At 41.7% G+C, this 22,794-nt stretch overlaps 1 protein-coding gene across 1 annotated transcript in view; it reads right to left on the bottom strand.

Moving 5' to 3' along the window:
• Positions 1 to 732: 732 nt before the first annotated feature.
• The window catches only part of efnb1 (ephrin-B1), a 66,390-nt gene continuing 44,328 nt past the window's right edge, over positions 733 to 22,794 (bottom strand). The window contains exons 3-5 of the mRNA XM_061686133.1: positions 14,322 to 14,414; positions 7,354 to 7,470; positions 733 to 4,241 (exon numbers count right to left, since the gene is read on the bottom strand). Of these exons, the coding sequence (XP_061542117.1) occupies positions 3,847 to 4,241; positions 7,354 to 7,470; positions 14,322 to 14,414 (605 nt within the window). The 3' untranslated portion in view covers positions 733 to 3,846. The remainder of the gene's footprint in view (positions 4,242 to 7,353; positions 7,471 to 14,321; positions 14,415 to 22,794) is intronic.

The following is a 22,794-nucleotide window of genomic DNA, read 5'->3' on the forward strand; positions in this document are numbered from 1 at the left end:
GAGCCAGGAAGGCAGATGAATGTAGTTGGCCTGAGGCACCATGAAAGCAAGCAACAGTGTGTGCGTGTGTGTGTGTGTGTGTGTGTTGGGGGGCACTGGAGCCACAGGCATGTCATATTTCTTCTCTCCGGATTCTTTTGCTCTCCGGCCATCAATTTCTTCTTCTTCTTCTACGCCCACTCTTGTCCGTGATCACATCATCAGACCCCCACAAAAAAATAATATTTGCACCAACACTAATGTGTTTGTCAGAAAAAAATGCCCAATCGCTTTAATAATATTTCACGCCATCTCTGCTTTCACCAAGGACGGAGAATTCGCTCTTCGGTCAGATAAACACAGACTGTAATTCCAGACAAACTCAATGGAAAGGCAAAGTGCAGCCAATCAGATGTAATCATGTATGAAGAAATGTAATTTGGGAAGACAACACGGCAGAGCGGCTCGATGCGGATATTAGTTACTATGCTAAAAAGCGTGTCTACACCCGGCGAATATGAATGTATGAAGCCAGTATGTGATTTCAATCTGACTAATCAATCAGAACGAACCCATCTGTGTCTTGCTGACCCCTGAGGTTAGCTGGGGGGGAAGGGAGGGTGGTTGAGCGGGAAGCACTGCGAGAGTGGGCGGGCTAGTTCCTGCCTCCACTATGAAGTGGTCAGCAAGACGAGAAAAGAATCTCATGTTTTTAAAGCTTGCTGGAAAAACAAAAGACACAACAAAGAAAGGCCAAGTTCCATGGGAAAAATTTATTTGTCAATATGCAGTATTTTCCAAACTGGTGGAACATTGTATTTCCATTGTAGCTGGTGCCGATAGGTTACGCTGAGAAGCGGCGAGAAAAAAGGAGGAGGCAAAATAAAAACTGATATCAAATAATAAAACGTGACAGTAATGATTCAAACATAGGGAAACAATTTGAACAGATTTTGCTTATACATGCACACTGAAAAATAATACTGTGGCTTTGAACAATGGCAGAAATCCCCCTCCGGCGAGGCTCAGCGCGAGCAACGTCCACGTGCTAAATTAGAAGGATGACAGGGGCTGAGGGAGGTGGCGGGAAAGAAAAAGTAAAACAAAGGACAGCCTGGGAGATAATGAGTGGTGTAAAGCGGATGATTTATTGGAGAGCGGTCACACTGTCATACGTGGCCCCTTTTCTTTTTCCTCTCCTCCCCTGCCTCGTCGCACCCGTGTGTGTGTGTGTGTGTGTGTGAGACAAAAGTTTAATCTTTCATTGTTTTGTCTTACTTTATACCAGAGGTGGAAGTGTAGGTTACTCAGAAACAGTGGATTAAAAAATAAAAAATAAAATCCTTTGCAAGGTGAAGTGCTGCTTCCAACATAGGGAGGATGTTGTCATTCGTCGTGGGAATGAACACTCCTTTTCAAAGACGCTCAGTGTCGCAGACAACAAGAAGCATGTTGAACGGCAAGGTCAAAACTTGGAACCCCGGTTTTTGCAGCACTCGTGGTAACAAAGACAATACTGGACACTGCAAAAGAAGACAGCTCTGTTGCAATAATATGTTGGACTTTGAAAGAAATGAAAATAGACATATTGCAAACAGAGATGAAAAGGATTGATACAAAACACTTTAAAAAGACAGCTATTTACAAATATCCTCCATTAAAAAATTCTAATTTTGTTGTTTTTTTTTTTTTTTTCCTTATGAGCAGTGTTCAGGTGAAATTACATCTTAAATTGCGCTCTATGCATATATTTACATTTCTCTCTTAATGTTTCTCCCCCAATTTGAATAACATTAAGTGGTCACAAGAATGGATGAAAATAAAATATGGTTTGTGGTGATGTGATAATGACTCCCTTGGTTGGTGAAGGTGGGGGCACGCTGATCCGAAAGCAAAATATTTGATGTCGACGTTTATCGCAGAGGAACTGATGAGGGCTGCATGCTGAGTTAAAACGCAGGACCACGAAAGCTCAGGCAGCTGTTTAGGTTGTTAACTCTGAGGTTAACGACACGCAAGAGTCTTTCCCGAGCTCCTCAAGCGGAGCTGCCTTTTAACTCAGCAGCGAACATCCATGGATGTGACTGGAGATGATAGGTGTCTCTGACGGTGAGTAAACACCAAGCGGCAGTCTGACCTGGAGAGCAACCTGGACCCGTCAGTCTTTATGTGTTTGTGTGTGCCGTGTGTGTGTGTGTCAGCTTGCATGCTGAGGAATGGCTGTCCTCTCCTCTTACACATCATTATGTGAGACTGCACCTTACTTTGGCAGCCACACTGTGTGGAGCACCTACTTCCTGGTCTGCTAGACCACAAAAGCAATCACACACACTCACAAAGTCACACCCACAAACTGCAACTATAAGCAATTAGCTGTCACACAACATGTCATCTACAGCTGCAGTGCGCACAAATCCAAGCTCCCGGTGCTGCTGATAAGTGAGCTGCAGAATCCTCGCACCTACACTGTGGAATTTAATGCCCCCCTCTCCCTAATTCACATCAGAACCAGTGTGAGCCTGTAAAAATAAAAAAATACCTAAAGTTTACCATCTTCCTCGCACATTAAAGCCAACTCACAGAGACATTTCCTACTTCTCGGCTGGTGAATGTGGGCAATGTGGGCATGGAGATGGCACATATTAGTGTGAACTCCACTGACTCATCTACAGATGGCAGCCATTTTCAGACAATAGTGCATCCATCTGTGGTAAGCCATTTGACTTATATAGGATAACCTAACTATGTAGGCCAACCTCCCGTCTATCCCCAACTGCTTACTTACATTGTTGCACCACAAATTGCAGCAAACACATTGCAACATGTTTGTTGCCTTTTCAAGAATCCTTAACGCTCACCAGAAAGAATGACATCTCCAAATAGATCCATGTGGAATGCTGGAGAACATTTGTGTCCTGTTGTCATTTTTGTTTTTTAAGCTTCCAATACAGTAACTCACTGTTCTAACTCTCCAAGCAAATAAGTCCTAACATGCCCAAACGTACACACACGCATACACAGACAGGACACACCCTCAAATACACATCGGTAGGTCATAAATACCAAAGTAACGGCGTATTAGAGGGAGCAAAGACACACCTTGATACCACCAGTGCAGGTTTCTACTGTAATCGATGACATGAGTGGTATGATGAGTAATAATAATGATCATCTATTCAACTCTATACATTGTGCACTTGTAGGAAAAGTCTAACAAAATACAACTGCTTTGTGAACTGAGTCAGGGAAGTCCTCCATCAAAAATAGTAAGGCAAATATCCGAGGTGCGAAGGGAGAGGAACACAATATGTCATACACTGTGTCTGATACCTGAGCTATCTGGAGAGTTTCCCGGCCACGCATGGAGCGCCCTCTGACACGCAGGTGCACGCGCACACACACACACACGGGCACACACAAATTTCATCCATGCAACGCAAATTGCCTGTTCCTGGCTAGTGTGCAAGGTTTGTGTGTTGTAGCGTCAGGGAGCCAGTTAGTGTTATATCCGGTCCATTAAAGGGGACAGCAAACCAGGAAGTTCTGTCTTTTGATTCACTCCAGCCACCCGCACCCCCGGCAGCCCTCATCGGAGCACAGCAGGGAGACGTTCTAGGTGGGAGGTGAAGGGAGGAGAAAGGAAGGGTGGGGATTTCCAAACAACCCAAAGAATAACAACCCACAGAATAAACGTCTCTCATCAGTCTGATCACCGGATACTGGTCCGTGCGCATCTCTCCAGATATGTGCAGCAGGTGGTAGAAAGAGCACGGGCTTGAAGTAACAATCAAGTCCCCAAAACACAAAGCAGTGTTCTTCCAAGAAAATAAATCTGAATTTCCTCTGGGCTGCTTCTGCTGCTGAGTGTCAGACTTTGTAGTAGATGTTGGCGGGGCTCTGTGGGGGCATCTCCTGGACAATGTAGACCGGGTGCCCGTAGTCGCCGCTCACCTTCTCATAGTGAGGGCAGTAGTTGTTCTCTGTCCGCAGCGGAATGATGATGTCACTGGGCTCCGTGCCGGCAGTGCCTCCGGGCATTTTGGGATTGGACAAGGTGCTGAGGGACAGTGCGGAGGGGCGGGGCTGCGAGTGGGCATTTTTCCTGGCCCGTTTGCGCATTTTGATGAGCAGAATGACCAGGAGGAGGATGAGCAACAGGAAGATGATACAGCCCGCTCCGATGGCGGAGAACACGGCCATTTTGGAGCTCAGGATGCCGTCCGTGTTTGTGGAGGAACCAGACTGGTCCTGGTTCATGGTGTCTAAGGAGAGAACGAAAGAGAGAGAGACGTGTAAAAACATTTACAAAACAAAAAAATAAAAAATCCTATTGAGGATTGGTAGTGACATTATGGCATATCTGTAGGACCTGCTGTAACCTAACAATAATCAAGTATGCAACCATGACAAAAAAAGTTTTGTTAAGAGTTTAAGAGCGCAACAAAGGAAGGCATGTACTGATAAAAATAGTAATGATAAATATGAAGTTAAAGAAAAAAACGTATATCATACTGGTATATCATTGTTATACAGTAACAATTTTTAAAATAAAAAAAAAATTAAAATTAAAATCTTTAAAAAATTTTAAAGATTAAAATAATAGTCATGTACTTTTTTTTTAAGGTTTTTAAGTAATTCAATAAGTGCCCTATATACATTGGGCCAGATATTTTAGTTTCATTCCCAACTTTGACAGGAGAGATGAAAAAAAAACTAAGTAGTAAAGCGTTTGTTTGTTTTTTAATTGAAGTAAATTCATTATTTGGGGAGAATAACTCATAAATAAGAATAACTATTTTTGTTGAAAGCTGATAATGATAATAATCTTCTGAAGAGTAAAAAGTGTTAAAACAGATGTTCACCAAAAGTTAATGAGTAGTTTTTGTGTAACCATGCTAACTAACCAAACAAAACAACTATTTTTGCCTCTGGTAAAAAAATAATAATACAAAAAAAAAATTTAAATAAAAAATTAAAAAAACATTGAATAAAAGCCACAAAAATTTGGAGGTAAAAAGGTTTTTAGTGGACAGCAAGGATTATGACAAATTGAGAAGGGGATTTGTATTCTGTATTTATTTTAAAAGAGGTGTTTGTGGTGGTGGTGGTGGGGGGGGGGTGCGGAAGAAACCTCAAAAGGGAGGGGAACCTGGTGATGGGGGGGGGTTGTTACTGGACATGAGAAAGAATGATTGGCTCCTCCGGTGACTGAAATCTGAGACGCAAATCTCTTTTCCATGCATGCATGCAGCTGCTGGCAAACCCCCCACCCCATTACCACGAGCACCAGCTCCTCACTGTCCACGAGCCTCCGCTCCAGCAACATGTCGAGGTGCCTCTCCAGCGATAACGCTGCAGATTGCCATCCTACATAATGGTTCTGTCTGCACACTCGACTGACCGCTCTGCACTTAGCCATTGGCAGAGAAGCCGAACGCCGCGCCTTTGAGCTAATGACAAGTAAATGACACGACTGAAAGCTAGCCTTCCCTCGCCTTATCTTTGCAATCACAGGCACGAGGAATTTCATACATTCTGCACACGGCAATGTTGGAAAGAGGCTGTCAGAAATTTCATTCCAGAAATATCAGCTCTTCAAGCCGCGGTGACACTTCCTTCATTCCACCTTTCACCTGTTCACTTGACATAATCACTGATCTAACAGTGGTAGACAGGTAAAAGCCTGAGTATACGGAAATGGGATATTAGGAAATCTTTTTATAGAGCAGCTAATGTCAAATAAGCAATTATTGAATGGGGTGGCTTATCATATTGGCCCAGATGGAACAGTCTGAACTTGGAGTATACTGTATATAATTTTTTTCCCCCCTTTCTTTTTTGCCATTGAAAGTTGTGGAGTAGGTCAAAAAGTTAGTGATAGTGATCTTAAAAGGGCAGCATCTGATGAAAGAGGCCAAAAGGCAAACAAGAAGGGCTCCGAGCAGCCGTGGAGGCTCAAACGACTTCTTCAACAAACCCTTCATGCAATCTTATTTGCAGTTCTCATTAATTTAATAATATATACGCTCTCATGGATACACTTGCACAATCTAATGAGCTCCAATACAAAGTAAAATCTAATAGGGTGTTTCTCTTTTTATTTTTATTTTTATTTTTTATGTATTTCTTTATTTTTGCCTCGCTCATGTAGACAAATAAGGTCATTATTAGTAACAATTAGGTTCTGATTGACTAAAGTTTTGCGCGTGCAAGAATGGGCGCCAAACTGATGTGGAAGCTGATACCGTTATACTAATTGGGCGCAACCAGGATTGCATCTGCTAACTAAATTGCCGCAAAATTCATGTGACCCATTAAGGGGGGAGTACCGGTATATGCAAATTCATTAATTTAGTAGATGCAATGTGATTTAGCATAGCTGAGAAGAATTGTGCTGGCTAATTTTGCGTCTTGAAATACCTCCTCTAAATGAGAGGCGGTATCACGAAAAAACTCCTTTCAAATTTGCATTTCTTTGCGTCTGGGTCATTTCAGTGCACTGCGACAATAGTGCTGGCCTCTCCCAGAGCAGTTTTCCAGGTGTTCTTGTCCCAAGTTTTAAACCCAACATTAGGCAAGATGGGCACATACCTGTTCATCCAATTGTGACGCACTCCCGCCGAGCTATGTCAAAAAAAAAACCATGCAGTTGCTAGCCTCCCCACAATTGTTAGCACGGTCGATTTATTTTCTGTAACTCGGAAATGTGTTTGTTTGCATTTTCCACCAACACTACTAATTCCATCACTTCCAACTTCATTTTCCCAAATTTTCTGTGATGAAACCCATCAGCTCTACATAAAGTACAAAAGCTTTTAAATTGGCGGTTTCCAGTAGACAATTTGTTAGTGAGTGAACATGCAAAATTTAGTTCCCACTATCTGGGATCTTTGTAAATCAGGCACTTAGTGTGATGCAGTGTAGCTCTGCACAACTGCAATGCACAACTAAAAATTTGTTATGGTGGCTTTTCAAATCAAGCGTTATTATTTTATGCATACATGCAACAGCCCTCTTGGATGTGGCACACCCTTTATGTGCAAAATAGATTTCAAAAACTGTAAGCTGTATTTTTAATAACTATTATTATCTACACATGTTCAACAGCTCTTAAACGTATTAACTTTTTGAAGTCCTAAAAATTGCCAACGGCATGAAAAAACAACAACATGAGAGAATATGTACATAGAGAGACTTAACGTCTTATGTCTTTTGAAGCCAATGTGAATAAATACCCTGTAGGCTGTAATCATTCTTTTTTTTTACATTAAATAAACCTTTCAAATCTGAGCAAAACGTGTATTCTGTCAAAATATTTCTCTTCATAAAATATTTACATTGGCGCGTTATTTAAAGAACAAAAGGTGTGTTTACCAGGGTTTCCCGGGATCTCAGGTCCCAATCGATCCTGGTCTGGTGGTTTTGGACTGGACTCTGGTAGAGCGTTATCTTCTGGATCCTCTGGCCCTGCAGGGTTGACTGCATTTGGGACTGTGGGAAACAACGGGAAATAAAAAAAAGTCAGTCTTTGGCAGTTCTCATACTGCATTACGATGACATGTTCCTCTGTTACAGAAAGGAATAGTTGGTGTTATCTTTTGATATATCTTTCATGTACTGACAAGGTTATCTTTGCACGTGTTGAGAATGTCTTACAAGTCACGATGAAAGAACAAATAGAGGAAGGACGAGTTAGCGAGCGTCTGCGAAGCAGCAGAATCGCTGTCCTGTCGTAAAAAATGAGCTCACATCTACATCGGCAGACATTTCTAACACTGAGACACACACGCACACACGGGTAAACACGAAAGCAAAAACCTAGACTCTACTTATGATACACTTAGGCGTGGCAGAATGAGGGTGAAGTAGTTATATATTAACTTTTTATTGCTTTACATTATTCATCACGTTAAAAGGCCATAGTATGTCTTATTTATTGCACTGGCTTTAAGTCTGCCTGAAAAGAGGCACACTTTTGAGGAGGAAGGCAGGAAGACGAGAGGGAGATGAGGAAGAGGAGGGGTCGCTCCGAGGGGAACGTGAGGGAAAGAGATAGTTTATCAGTCTGTCTGTAGTGATTTTAACACGCGCACTTTGAAGTCTTTGTGCGGTGAGCACTGGCGGGTCGGCCGTGTGGCTTTTACGAGGGCACGGGCGGCAGACGCTTGTAAACTATTAGCCGGGCCGCTCGCACGGGTTCCACGCTACAATATCTGATGCTTCGTGTTTATGTGGCCTTTTATCTGCATGTGCCCCCGCCGGGCCTGCTCAGGGGATATGTGTGAGGACTAGTGTTTGTGAGCAGGCAACTCCCTCGAGGCAGATTTTGCGTGTGTAGCGAGGATGCGTGTATTTTCTGTCTCCGACCCAGTGCGACCTGTAATGAATAGTGTGGAAAGCAAGAAAGGAGGAAAAACAGTTACAATGGCTTGCTGCAGCATATATTCCGTTTTCTTGAGCACACACGCCCAATCACACTATTAAACACATTTGTCTTCCTAATGCTCTGGCCACCACTTCACCGTGAGAGCAGCACTCGTGAGCGTTGCCGTGAGCCGTGGAGGACTGTCAATAATTTATGAGAAAAGACAGCGGTAAGGGCTCGAAACATTCGCACATCACCGTCGATATGAGGCGACACAGTGATCCGATTCACTCGGCCCAATACTGTTTGTTACCCACTGAGCATATGCAGCCTGCGTCGGTGCATGTTCTGACCCACTTTTCCGTGTGTACCGCTGACATTTCCCTTAGCTATAAAGACAGCAACTACCTCACAAGTGCCAAGCCGCCAGAAGGAGGGAGACAGCGGGGAGGGGAGCGGAGGGTTGAGGGAGACAATGATAAAGCTGCAGAGGCTAGGAAGGAGGGAGGAAGGAAGCGATGGGCAACGAGTTGCATGCGAGGAGGTGAGTCAACATTTCGAACGAGTGCGGCGGCGTGATGGTGGCAGACAAAAGCGAATTGAACTACAATGGAAGTCCACAATTTGGGCACCTCCTCTTCCAAACAACACAACAGACGGAAAACAAAGTGTTTGGAGGTAAAATGACTCGAGAGGATGACTCATTTAATCATGGATGATTCACCGTCATATGGCCCATGATAAAACAATGCACATATTGCACGCTGTGACGGGTCACCAAACTGCAAGCCGAGAGCAAAGTGCAAAAGGCAGAGGAGCGGACATATGGGAGATCTCGGAGATTTGGCAAAAGGAAGTGTTGGCATCAGGCTGCAGAGACAGAGGGAATGTGGATTAAACACAATGACATCTGGGGTCAGAGCCAAGCACGGCCCACCATTTTGGAGTTTGATTTATATTCCATCATATAACAAAATAGAAAATACAGATGACACAAAGCTCATAAATTGTCCACCAACCGGTGGAGGCAGAAGGCTGCCCCACCCTGGGTTCGTCTGCTTCTTCCTTCCTGTTAAAAAGGAGTTGTTGTTTTTCTTTTTTTTTTCTTACTTACTTTTAGTCGGCCTGCTTTAAAAATAGAAGTGTGGTTCAGACTAGGGCCCAAATCAAACGTGCTTTGAGATAGCTGCTATGATTTGGTGAAGCCCGATCCTAGGAGAATTAAGATGGATTTTGTACTTAAAGTAACACTTTGTAATTAGGAGAAAATGCTTTATATTTGGTTTCCTCTTTTTTTTTCTCTTTTTTTAATCAGGGAACGTTACAAAAATAATATACCTTTACGCTAACCCCTTAACCACTGAAATAAATCTGTCAAAAAGCCATGTCATGTGCGCATTAGACTTTTTTTCCCCCCGTTTACAACATGCCAATGCACAGAATAAGTAAAAAAAAATTTTTTTAGGATTTACTACTGAAGTCTTGTTTTCTTTGTTGTCTTTGACAACAGATTTTATTGTCGTGGAAAAATTGGAACAAACATCCTCATTAGTTGTGGCATCTAAACAATTGTGTGCTGCCTCACACATTAATAATGCTGCTCAATTAAGGTTTGGATATAAAGCAACGACAGCTCGACTACTAATTTTCTTAAAAATGCAGTGAATGATTAATGACATATTCCAAACTGTGCAATTTTTAACTACCTGTATTTATGAATGTTCAATGAGATGCATGGCTGAGGAAGTGGGTTAGACTTTACAGTCTGACATCTCCAGTGAAGACGACCCTGACTGAAACTACATTATCTCAGTGTTTAATGAGCACGTCAGACCACATAGCAGGAATTGGCCGCAGGGCAACCGAGTTTCTTGAAGCAATGGGGAGGAGCTGCTTGCCTTCCTTGCCTTGGACATTTGACAATTAAACATTACACAACTAATGCAATGATCTAATAGTATAATGTCTCTCTCTCTTCTTCTTTTTTTTTAAAATTAGTTTTTACATATGGAAAAGAGTCAAGTACAGTGCACCCAAACACTAACTCAGGCAAATTCTTATATTATCCCTTCAGAGAGCAGGCAGTTGTGTTTTGCATTTGTTTTTTTAAATAATTTTAAACCAAATGAATGAAATGAAGTAAACTTCAGTTCGATTATCAAAATATTTTTTTAGAAATATGAAAACTTACAAATAAAGAACGTCTCATATTTTTTCACACAAATAGAAGAAAGTAGTGCCCAGTGAATTTAAGCACTAACTCTTGCATCCTCACAATCAGATTTTTTTTTAGTTACTATCAAAAGTAAATACAATTTCATATATATATATATATTACAACATTCATTCATATATCTAGTAAGTAAGTATATTGTTCCTTGCCTCATAAAAGGAGGGGAAATTAACAAATGTATGGTATCGTATTTTTCTACTTACTTTCCACATATTGGTTCACTGAAAGTTAAACTAAACCAAGTAAAAGGGCTGAAATTACAGGCCATTGTCAAATTGTTTCTGGGTTGGATAGGCACGTTATCGACTGTATATATAAAAAAAAAATGTTTTATTAAATAAGACTGCATCTTTTTAACCAGGTTTTCAGGGCACAGTGATTGTGAGTGACAGATCGCTTCAGACTTCTTTTTTGTGAAATAAGCGCATACTCTACCGAAGATGAGGAACAGCCGGGAGCAACATGAACACAGTTGAACTGTGAAAAAGTTTCTTAAACTTTCCTTGAGTCAGATGTTTGCTTTCGACTCCCATTAAGTTCACAAATTTGTTTTCCCCTTGCTAAAGCCCTAAAGTTGACACTCGCCTGCACTCATGCAGCTGTGTTGTCTTTTGGTGGTGAGAGCGCAGCCTCCAGGATGCTTGAAGTGACCTATATGGAAGAATAATGCAACGCCTGCTTGTTTGTGAAATGATTGTGGGCCTTTTTTCACTGTATCGGCTGAATTTGCTCCGACTCCAACCTTTCTAACATCAGCAGCTCGTTAGGTTCTATTTTCCAATCGACTGCCAGGATATGCTGCTCTCATCCTGCTATCCAGCATTTAAATATCAAACACACACTCACACGCACACTCAAACTTCTATTCAGTTTATTCTTTTCCCCAAATCATCATTGCCAGCAGATCTTGCCCTGAGATAGACATTAGTGTGCCTGTGTGTGCTTGTGTGTGTGTGTGTGTGTGTTATGAAGACTGTTCATGTTACACGTCTGAGTACAGCACCCTGTCAAATTCAGGATATGTGAATGTGCTGAGTAAGTAAAATATTGTGCGAAGCAAATGTGTCCAAACATAGCCAAACAAAACTCAGATATTTACGTCCAGTATTTTTACTTGGCTTCACCTGGCCACTTGCACACAAACACATCTTAGCTTTGAGATCACTTTATAAAAATCAAGTTCAGTTGCATCTGCATTTGGTTTATTAGATTTGGGACAAAGATATTCCTTTAAGTCATGTTTAATAATTAGTCAATACAATAATTAGTCATGTATATATATATAAAGTCGTTTCCTCCTTTAAAATTCTCATTTTCCCCACTTTAATGTTGAAGATTATCAAACAAATGTAAATATCAGAAAAATTTCACCCAAGTAAAATGCTGCTTGAAATGGTGATTTTATTTCTTAAGGGATATAAAACGTTTCAAATATACCTGGCCCTGTGTGAAAAAGGAATTCCCCCTTGTTAAATCATGAATTCACTGTGGCTAATCACATTTTTTGGTTCAATGACCACACCCAAGCCTGATTACCTCCAGGCCTATATTATGTGTCTCGGTCTGCCACGACAGCACATTTTTTAGGATGTTACATTTTCACAAAAACTATCACGATAAATGATAGTATCATGGATGTTTTTTTTTTTATGCCACTGATATAATGACATTAGAACATAATAATTCAAGTACATCCTTTTTAAGAACAACTAACTTTTAAATCTAAAGAATATTGAACATTCGCAATAATGTAGAACAATAAATAAAATATCTTAGATGAATAAAAGATATACATAAAACATACCCAGGCTCTGTTCACCAAAATTGCACTTAAATAAATATTAAATATTTGACACAGAAGTATAGTGTCATCAAATTCTTAGAATTAAAAAAAAAAAAAAAAAATGTATGTACTCGAAAGCAGTCGGGCTTTGTCACCTCTTTTAAATCAGATGTCATACATTTTAATATCACTGTTATTTTTACTTATTCTATGAATGTTGTTGTGTTATGTACTCTGTGATTTCTGCTACATGTATACTTTCTGCTGCCTTTTATATCTCAATAAATTGCAAAATAAGGCCTCCCCCTTGAGCTGCTGGACTGTGAGACCTTTACCTGGAAATCAAATGACATTAAAAATGAGCTCGCTGAAGTCAACTACTGCCTGAATATTGATAATGTGTGCCGCTAATGGGAAATAAACAGTTAACTTTCCAATCGGTGTGTGTGTGTGTGCGCATACGTGTGTGTGTGTTATGTGGGGAACACACACCCAACTCCAATCGCTGACATTTTAAACGATGTCGCTCCAGTGAGCTGTTTAGCTCCTTAGCTTGCTCGCTTGTTATCTTGCAAGCTCGTGACTTTAAAAGTTAACTTTCCCTAAAGTTTCCAAGTTGTGTGCATTTGCGGGGCAAACTTGGTTCTGCCAGCAGCTTGCTGCGTCGTGAGCGGCACGACGGGTGTTACCACAACAATAAAAATGTATCGAGTCCAGAAAAATCTTCTGTCTATTGTATTTATCGAACGATAACCGCCCCTACTCTGCCTCTGATTTGCGAGCACCAACACCTGACATGTACTTTTGGTGTATTCCTCCTTTGATTTGCTGTGTGTGGAAGCTCTTCACTAACACACACACACGCACATTTTGATATAAATTGTGTTATTTTGGGTGACTTGCATGCAATCATGAATCGTACTTTGTCCCAACAAGTAAGTGTTCATTTGTCTAATGATGTCTGATTAAATTTGAAGGCAACAAAGCGTTGTTTGGGTTTAAATGCTAATAAATTGTGATTTTACATTTCATTGCTACACAGAATGGAATGTGTACAAATTTACTGAGTATACATACTATGTTTGTGCCGGCATTATAGCATAACAATATACGTTTTATGACATGTTGCATTTAGTGTATATTTTGATCAAACAAACTATTTGAAATGACACAAATATAAAATAGATTTTTCTTTATTAAAAAGGTCTTGCATGAGATATGTAAATTTTAATAATGAAATTGAAATATTATGATTATATAATATAAGGGGGATAAAAATACTTAATTTTACAAGCTGCAACATATACTTGAATTAAGAAGAGGACAGTGTAATCACTTTGGAATAAGTCTGTGAAACAAAGAATGAGTCGTTGTTTTGTAACAACAATATCTTGACATTTACTTGTTAATGGCATTTTTCTGAAAATACTTCTTGTAATTCTTTCTGTTTTCATATAAGTCCTTCAAATTATTTAATGAGTTAAAACTGGTTGAAAAATAATGCAGTGTCGTGTCTGTCCAATTAAAAAAGAACCCATACCAACTAAAATGGAAAAATAAATACAAGCAATATAGAAGGTTATATATACAGTATACTGTAAAATAAAACAGTACATGTGTATTATAAATTATGCTCTTTGTATTTTCAATGTTATACATTTGATGCATTATTTATGGAAGATTAGATTTATTTATTTATTGTTGTGTATTATATTTTATGATCTTTACCTGGTTGTGCTTGATAGATCAGCTATTGAGTGTGTCACAACAGGCGAAGTGTGCACACTGACATATAAACAAAAAAATAAATAAAATAGGAGAGGTCTTGTTGGAGGCCAGCGGCAGGCGGTCACGCTCGACACACACGTGGCAATAAATGAAAATGTCACAGCAAAGTGAAACATGGCTGTAAGGCGTCAGTGCTGCATTGTGTTCCACGTTGGAGGTGAGCACACGTTTACCTTGTCCGACTTTCATGATGACTTTCATGGCCCGGCTCTTGCACACGCCTCCCTCGCGGTTCTCCAGGCCCTCCACTGTGCCGTTGGAGGTTGCTGACGGGGGAGAAGGAGATGAGGAGAAGGGCAAGGGCGGGGACGAAGGGATGTTGGGGGGGGGGATTAAAGAAGATTGAGAAAGGGGAGAGAAGATGACACACTGGTTAATGAGTACGTCCATAACGCACAGCACTGATCAATATTTACAACAAGCACTGATTAGCTGTTTCAGTGATTAGCCGTTCTCACTCTCAATCAAGTACCAGCTCCTCTATCCCGTATCTCTCATTAACACAATAAAGTGAAGTTAAATGAATGGAACAACATTAGAGACAGTGGATGGGAGGTGGAAGAGGAGGCCGTGGTCAGACTCTTGTGTGTGTGTGTGTGTGTGTGTGTGTGTGTGTGTGTGTGTGTGTGTAGTGGTGTTGGCGGACGGGGTTGTCTATTTGTAGTCGTGAGACACGCCAGCCAGAGTTCCAGCTCCTCCAGCGTCCCCGTTCGGAGCCACATGTGCTACGGCCGGCTGGTAGCGCTGAGCACTAAATGCGTGCAATAATATTTGTCTGTGGACATGTGTCTCCAGTTGTGCCGATCGTGAGTATCAGCTTTTCAAGTGTGTGTTCTGCGCTGACATGAGCGAGGGGCTCAGGGTTGAGGGCTGTTTATTCAATGTCACGCTGACTTCGCAGAGTGTGACACAATTGGCTGTCTATTTTAGGACCCATGATAATGACATGGGAGACGGAGTGCAGCGCTGACCTTAACACTGAGCGGCTATGCCCAAGGCATAGCGTGTGTGTGTGTGTGTGTGTGTGTGTGTGTGTGTGTGTGTGTGATATGCCATGGAAGCTCTCAGTCTGGAATTCCCCAAATTATCTCCATCTCCATTTAGTCTGCTGTTTAAACATACTCCCTTCCCCTGAAATGATTTTTTCTCTCTTCCTCTTCCACCTCAACATCTCTGGATTTTTTTCTTCTTCCCTTTTGTCCACTTAATTCTTTCTTTTGTTGTTTTTTTAATATCCCTCCCTCACTGTCATCTCCCTGAGGGACTTTAGATGACCGCATTGTTACAAGCAGAGGGTGATGTTGCCATCCAGCAGCGTAGTTTGGTTCATTTCAGTACAAAATATTGAAAAAATGTTCTCCATGTTCACAGGAAACATTTGCACACACTTCTGTTGATTTCCAAAGTTAAGCAGATATACAGTACCTAAAAATGGGGTACAACTAATTAATGGCACACACAACAGAAAAAATAAGTACTCTTTCCTACTGTCTGAGGTGGGTAATACTAATTTCTTTCCCAAAAGTGTGTTAAAAAAAATCATACGACAAAACGTGTCAGTCATTATAAAATCTCCCAACTAAAATAAAAATCTTAGCTATCTAGAATATGCAGTTTAGATCTTTTTTTTTTTTTCTGGGTGCTTGTGTGGACAGCTGTTGCTTGGCTGGGCTCATAGGGCTGAAACGAAAGCATGACTGTACCCTGCCTCTGGATTCTGGACAGACGGCAGACAGGAACAGGAAATTGAGCAGACAAAGACTAAGGAAATCACGAGAGAGAGATAGATTAGTGTATTAGTCAGAAAACTAATAGAATGGAACCTCAGTTAATTCAAAATTCAAGCTTATTTAAATATTTTTTTAATTCTTAAATTTAACGGACAAGGGACAACCCCTTGTCCGTTAAATCGAGGTTCCGCTGTATTATTAAACATTTATTGAGCGGCAGTATATGTGTCCCATGCGCTAACGCCGACTCTGGAGCTGGGCCCCAAAGAGGAGCTTCCTTCAACTCTGCCCTGCCCACAAATGTGCACAAAAGCTGCGTGGTGCCCACGTTTCATCCGTGACAGAATGTGAGAAATGTGAGGGGACCTCATCAGAACGTGACGCACCAGGAGAAAACGTACTGGCATTCGTGGTAGATCATAGTGCGCTTTTGAGCCTCCAGGACTCAACGAGCCCCATTTCCCTCGGCCCATCACAAATACCGAGATAGACCTGGAAAAAACATAGCGAAACCTCAATATGGAGAAAAAAATGGCCAAATATCACACGGCACACTACATTTTGGGCAAACGGCCGGGAACGTAGTGTAAACATAGCCTAAGCTACAGAAGGGCTGTAGGCTTGGTCAATACACTGGACTCCCACACGCGTCATTGCATCTACAGGCAGTTTAACGAGAGTTGTATGAAATAGGGTTCAAATGGGCCTCTGCTGCTTTACAAAAAAACGTATGCAGTTAATTCATGCCTCATCGTTCCTAAGTACAATTCGTGTAGACTTTTTGCTCCTCCAATGAGTTTCAGTTTTGGGCTCCAGCAAAATGGAGGACAACAACATAGTATATTGCAGTAGCATTGTGTTACATTATCAGATCTTAACTCAGCCACTAAATTATGAAGAGAGCCACAACATTTAGTTATTAGTGTGGCCAAAGTGTGTGATAACGTGTGCAACTCAATGCATTAACACCACATCACGAGCAAATTCTCTCTTGAAGACAGCAGGGAGACAACAAAGAATCAGAAACATATAATGGATTGTAAGATAAAATGGGAACAAAATAAGTGGCATGAAAAAAATTCACACTTGTAAATTTGGGTTCGGTTCAAACAAACTGATATTGCATTTGATTTACCCTTTAGCTGTTATTTTTCTATTATCTGAACTCTGGTGTAGACCAAATAAGCAAATAGAGACAACCTCTTTCTGGTTGGTGCGATTACGCTTTAGTAATGCTTCTTGACAACTCAGTTTGTAAAGTAACACCATATAAAAAGAGCTTGCGACACAGCAGATGGCATTATTGGCTGGAAAGTTCTAAATTTTGTCACAAACCCAGTCCAGTGGGGTTGCTTTTGCTGCTGCCGTTGGTGCAATGATTAAAAAATGCCGGTATGAACGCTAATTGAACCACGACCGAATATAAGGTACACATCTAAATTAGTGCTTTATTCGTGACTACCGCATCAAATGTAAGTGTTGAGTTAAAAGCTGTCTGAAAAATGTACCTAAATGGGATTTACGTATCCAACCTGTACAATGTTGAAACAAACCATAACTGCACTTCTTGGTAGAAAAAAAAATGTTAACGGTTCATAGCTTTTAAAAAGTTTAAAGTTAAACCCATAAAAAATTTTTTTGTTTGTTTTTTGTGTGGATTTTTTATGATTTGTTTCAATGCTAGAGAGCATGTCAGGACAACAGATAAAGGTTCCTATACCGTCTTAATGTCTTAGATGGTTCGACAGCCAGTAACCTTAGTCATCCATTTTCCAACCCATTTTGGCTTTTTCAAATTTTTACATTTCACGAGCCAAGTTAGCCCCCAAAAAATTAGCTCTTTGAAGAATGAGCTCAAAGGCACTTGAATAATCAAACTAAGAGTTGAGCGTCATGCTCTGAATTTTATATCCACTCAGGGAGAGCAAATCTTTGCAGTGTTAACTTGCGTCTGTCATCTAAATTAACTATTCCTTCAGGCTGGCTGCACAGGTTCCATCATTACTGTTATGGCATGATGATAGCTTTGCCCTTTGAGGCCTCTTTTTGGGCCAACAGCTGGAGGCAGGGCAGATTTATGAAGAGATGATCACTTTATATGTTGTTGGTGTTCAGGCCATTTCAAACGTCAAATAATTCCAGGCTTTAGTCGTGCCGCTGGAAATAATAATCTGATTAACTGTGTCCAAATTTAACCACATTTCCTTGTGCGTTATTCCATGTGAAGCCCCCTTTGAGTATTATTCAAGATGGTAGGAGGCAGAAACAGTGCATGCTCACGCTTCACAAGCTTACATGAAAAAAAAAAAAAAAAAAAACTCATTGACTGTTAAAACAGTGTTTGTCATTATAACCTGTCAGATATAAGAGTATTTACATCGATCATGTCAAAAGTTTGCGCAGGAAAAGATGATTGCCAGCCACAGCTCTCAGATACACCAACCCGACTATACAACAAGGACACGCTGTCAGCTTTTCATTTAATCTGAAAGCCTCTCAGTCATTCCATCTCCTCTTCCTCTCACTCCATTTTTTCTTCTCCGTCTAACCCTCTCTCGCTCTTTCATTTCATCCGTGCACACTGATGTTAATCCAAATCGGGATTTCCAGATATTAGCAGTTCGTTGGTCATTGGAAAGTGGAAAGTGGGGAATTGGGTCTTCTTGAGTCTCCACGGAGATAAAAACACAAGGGGATAAAGAGAAGAACAAAGAAAGTCCCAGCTTTCTGCTAATGATTTAATGACAGGGAAAAACGGATTAACATCAACAGCCCGGAATAGTGAAAGAAGTGAAGAAATATTGCTTTATAAAATAAAGCAGTGGGCTCCAAAGCTGTTTATGCAAGTATGATTTAAGGCCTTCTTTGTGGGTGTGGACGGCTAGCCACAAAGTGACTGGTGGGAGAACAAAAGATCTACAGCTGCTGAAGTCATAAGAGAAACCAGGTGCCAAATGTCGATGATGGGAAATATCTAAAGTCACGTTGGAGCCAAGAGACAGCCTTACAGGGGGGGAAGCTGGCTTTGAACAAAGCTTTCTGTTCCAACACTACACATACACACATAACTTTGGATTGACATGCATACATATAATGTACAGTGGAACTTGTAAAGGCAAACGCCCCTGAGGTCGTACATTTGGCATTTGTCAGCATATCGAGCGAGATCTCAGATCAGCGAGGATCAAAGGATTAGCTTTGTGCCTACTTTGCTTTTGATTTGTTTTAGTGGCTTTTATATATTCCAAAACAAGGACCTTTACACATCCAAGGTTGAGAGGAAGAAAGAAAAGACGAATATGCATCAGAAGGTATATGTACATTTCCAGAACGTCAAAGCAGTTAGCCTTTCGCAATGGCTAGTTTTGAACCATAAAGTTAAACTCTAGTACTGTAGCTCAGTCAAATGACTTGAGCTTTGGAGTCGGAGGACACATGTTCAAGTCCCACTAAAAATGCCAAAATGGCAACTAGCTGTCAGAGAGATGCTAGTGTGCTTGCTGGCTACTGTCGAGGTGCCCTTGAGCCAGGCATTAAGTGCAGCATTCTTCACGCACCTCTTTCACTCTGAATCTCTCCTTACATGCCAGCATGTGTGTAAGCTGGTTCTCTGTTAGGGGTGCAACACAAAGTATACATCGGAGGAACACAAATAAGTACGATAAATTCAATAAAAAATTATTTTAAAATGTTTTCGCAGCAGTAAATTTGACATTATCGTAAAACGGCAGGAAATGTACAAATGCTACCAATTTTATTAATTTGAGTTTACTGCAAGGTGTCCTACAACATGACATAGTACTGCAATTTGTTGTAATTTTAGTGCCGATGCTAAAACATCACGTGGGATGATAGCTTAAGGCGCAGTAGTACTGTATATGTTCCACATAGATATTTAGGCTGGGTGTTGGGGGACTGCTCCCTGGGGCGCTCCAAGCAGAAGAGTGGGCGACGTGCAAGAAATGCTGTACCGACTGACCCAAACCACACCAGCTAAGGCCAGAGTGCGACGCACTTCTCTGTATTTATTCTCAGGTCTGCTAAATGAGGTCACTCAGGTGGTCCTGCTGAATACATTCCCTATCTCCATCATGAATCATCTGCTGCTTATTATTCCTGTCCAGCCCAAGGGGCTCACTTCCATACAGCGCAGTAGGCTGTGTATGTGTGGGTGCTTGTGTGTGGTGTGTACATCTACTCTTGTGAGCCTGTGTGTGTAGCATCTGCCCAAAGCACAGAATAAGAGGACAGAGACAGCCCATGTGACAGACATAGAACAGGTTGTTTAATGAGAAAGCGGATGAGAGGTGACATTCATTGGCTACCTTTCACACAGTGCCCCCGTTCCCTCCCATCACCACCAGTGCTACCCTGCCCAGCATTCAGACTTCCACTTAGACCAGCCATTCAGGCACCCCATAGTCACAGGCTACAGCCACTGCCAGTTATAATGTCTATATTTGCAAGTGGGGTAGGCAAAACCCCAATCTGATCACTCACACTTAGCATAAAAGCAAAACATAGAACATTTCAGGCATAGCAGGCGGCGCTCTCAGGTGTGTGGAGTGTGCATTAAACACGGCATCACAACAGAAATGGCCACTTCTCATACCTGCAATATTTCCATCTCATTCTTATTTACGCTCACAAAGCAAAAGAGGAGCGGGTGAGGAGGGAAATAGAAGCTATTTGCACAAATATTTCACTCATGAATGAGCACAGAGAGGGCTAGATTAGGTTTATGGGCATGATTCCAGAGATAACCCTCCCCTCTGCAGCCCTGACATGCATACAAGCATGCACGCACACACATACACACATGACATGACATGTTGAGAGTGGGGTAGGCAGACTGGAATAATACAAAGGATCTAGATGTTTGCACTTTGAACCTTTTATAATCCCGAGTATTAGGGCGGGGCCGAAGCCTGATTACGCCTGAATGAAATGGATCTAAATAGATGTCCCAGCCTATCAGCCTTCCATTTCTTTGTCCTAGAAACAGAAATGGAACTATGCAATCAACCTACAGCCTCTTCTACCATCGCCTTCTCCACAGGTTTTGCACCCCAAAAGAAAATGCATTCGACTTTTCATATCAGCTCAGACAAATTAGGAATGCGCTGCCTAACCAATACTTCATTATTGTGTTTCTTCTCCATAATGAATCCTGGCAGTGGCTTAAAAAAAAAAAAAAAAAAAAACACACACACACACACACACACATACTCAATACTGGGACATACAAAGCACTACATCAATAACAAGTATGCAACTGTTGCTTGCTAACTGCTTCAATATACAGCCAGAGGGTGCCCACCACTCTTGAGGTCTCCTAATTAAGACTCTCGCTCTCACATGCATGAACACGCAACTTAAATGGCATGAACATCTCACACAGACATAACTTAACTTGAAATGTCAACGGCAACAAAAATGTACAGCAGACACTCAAACTGGGTAAAATATACCCATGCATGCACACAACCAAAGGCTGGCTGTCTGTGTAGCCAGAAGATCAGGAAGGATTTAAGAGCCCCTCTGGCACCAAAATTACAGGGTACCTCGAAATCCTCCCAGCAGAACACTATGGGCTAGCATGGGATGAGAGGAGGTGCTGTGGAAGGGTGAGGGAGGGTGAGTCTGTGGTGATGGCTGGGGCTGTTAAAAGAGGAGATGGATTGAAAAGAGGAGAGCTGGGTGAGAATCGTCAGCAGAGGAGAAGAAGCTGGCAATTGTTTTTCTTCTTTTTTTTAAGCACGAGAGAGTGTGCAAGTCAGGGAGGAGTGAGACTTGATCTGTCTGTCAAGTGTGCTTGTGCGAGCATTTGCGTGTGCGTGTGTGTGTGTGTGTGTGTGTGTGTGTGTGTGTGTGTGTGTGTGTGTGCATGCATATGGCAGTGAGGGAAATTTGAAAAGAGGTGAGGAAGTGAGGAGTTGAGAGGAGGCGAGCTCAGTTTGGAATGAAAACGAAGAGGGAGGTGATCTCTCTGAAAGGCGGAGGTAGCATACGTGCGTGTGCGTGTGTGCGCATGCATGTGCGCGTGCAAAACAAGTGTCTGCCAACTTGATGTTCTCACACTAACCAATTTTCTTAGGCTCCACTCTGGGCTGTGTACAAGTGTGTGTACTTACATGTTGCTACATTCAGCTGTGCTAGTGTGTATTATGCATCGGTAACTTGAAGTGCGTGTGCACGCACTTCAAGTTATGCATAGACACGTTTGTGTATATGCGTGTATTCTATATATATTTTTCTTGGTAATGGTTTCATCTTAGTGGTTACATGAGTGTCTGCATTGCAGGTAAGGACTTCCAGGGTCAGTCCCATCAGGTTGGTGCTTCAAGACTGCCTATAAAAGCTTTTTAACCGCTGCAGAGGACCTGTCAGCACCTCCCAACGTGCCTGAGAGTGTATCTGCGCACGTGTGCGTGTGTGCGCCAGTGACGACAGGAATCAGCCAGCAGACAGAGCGACTCTGCATCATTTAGCCGCGGGTGTCTTTGTGTCACCTTGTGCTGAATCCAGCAGGGAAGAGGCTTTAACACCATTGCACACTCCACTCTCCATTACCCAACTCAGCATGCTGCAAAAGCCTGCTCGCTCTCATTCATCGCACAAAGCATCCGTGACACAAACACCTGAAGAAAGCGTTGTCCTGCATGTACGGGCACGGGGCACAGGAAATATCTTATTTGGAGTTTCCACATGCACGCCTACAAGGAAATAAAATATGTGCACACGGCACAGGTCGCCTGTCGGATCAGTAGGGGATAAAGGATGCAGAATACCGGGAGGACCACAGGGAGTAGAATAAGTCATCTGTCTCAAATAGGAGCAGACTGAGCCCACTCCAATATGGCAGATGTGGACGCACTCATCTTAGAGCACATCACATCCTCAAGCTTTCCCGTGC

Source organism: Phycodurus eques, chromosome 9 (assembly GCF_024500275.1).
Source record: "Phycodurus eques isolate BA_2022a chromosome 9, UOR_Pequ_1.1, whole genome shotgun sequence".
Lineage (NCBI taxonomy): Eukaryota > Metazoa > Chordata > Actinopteri > Syngnathiformes > Syngnathidae > Phycodurus > Phycodurus eques.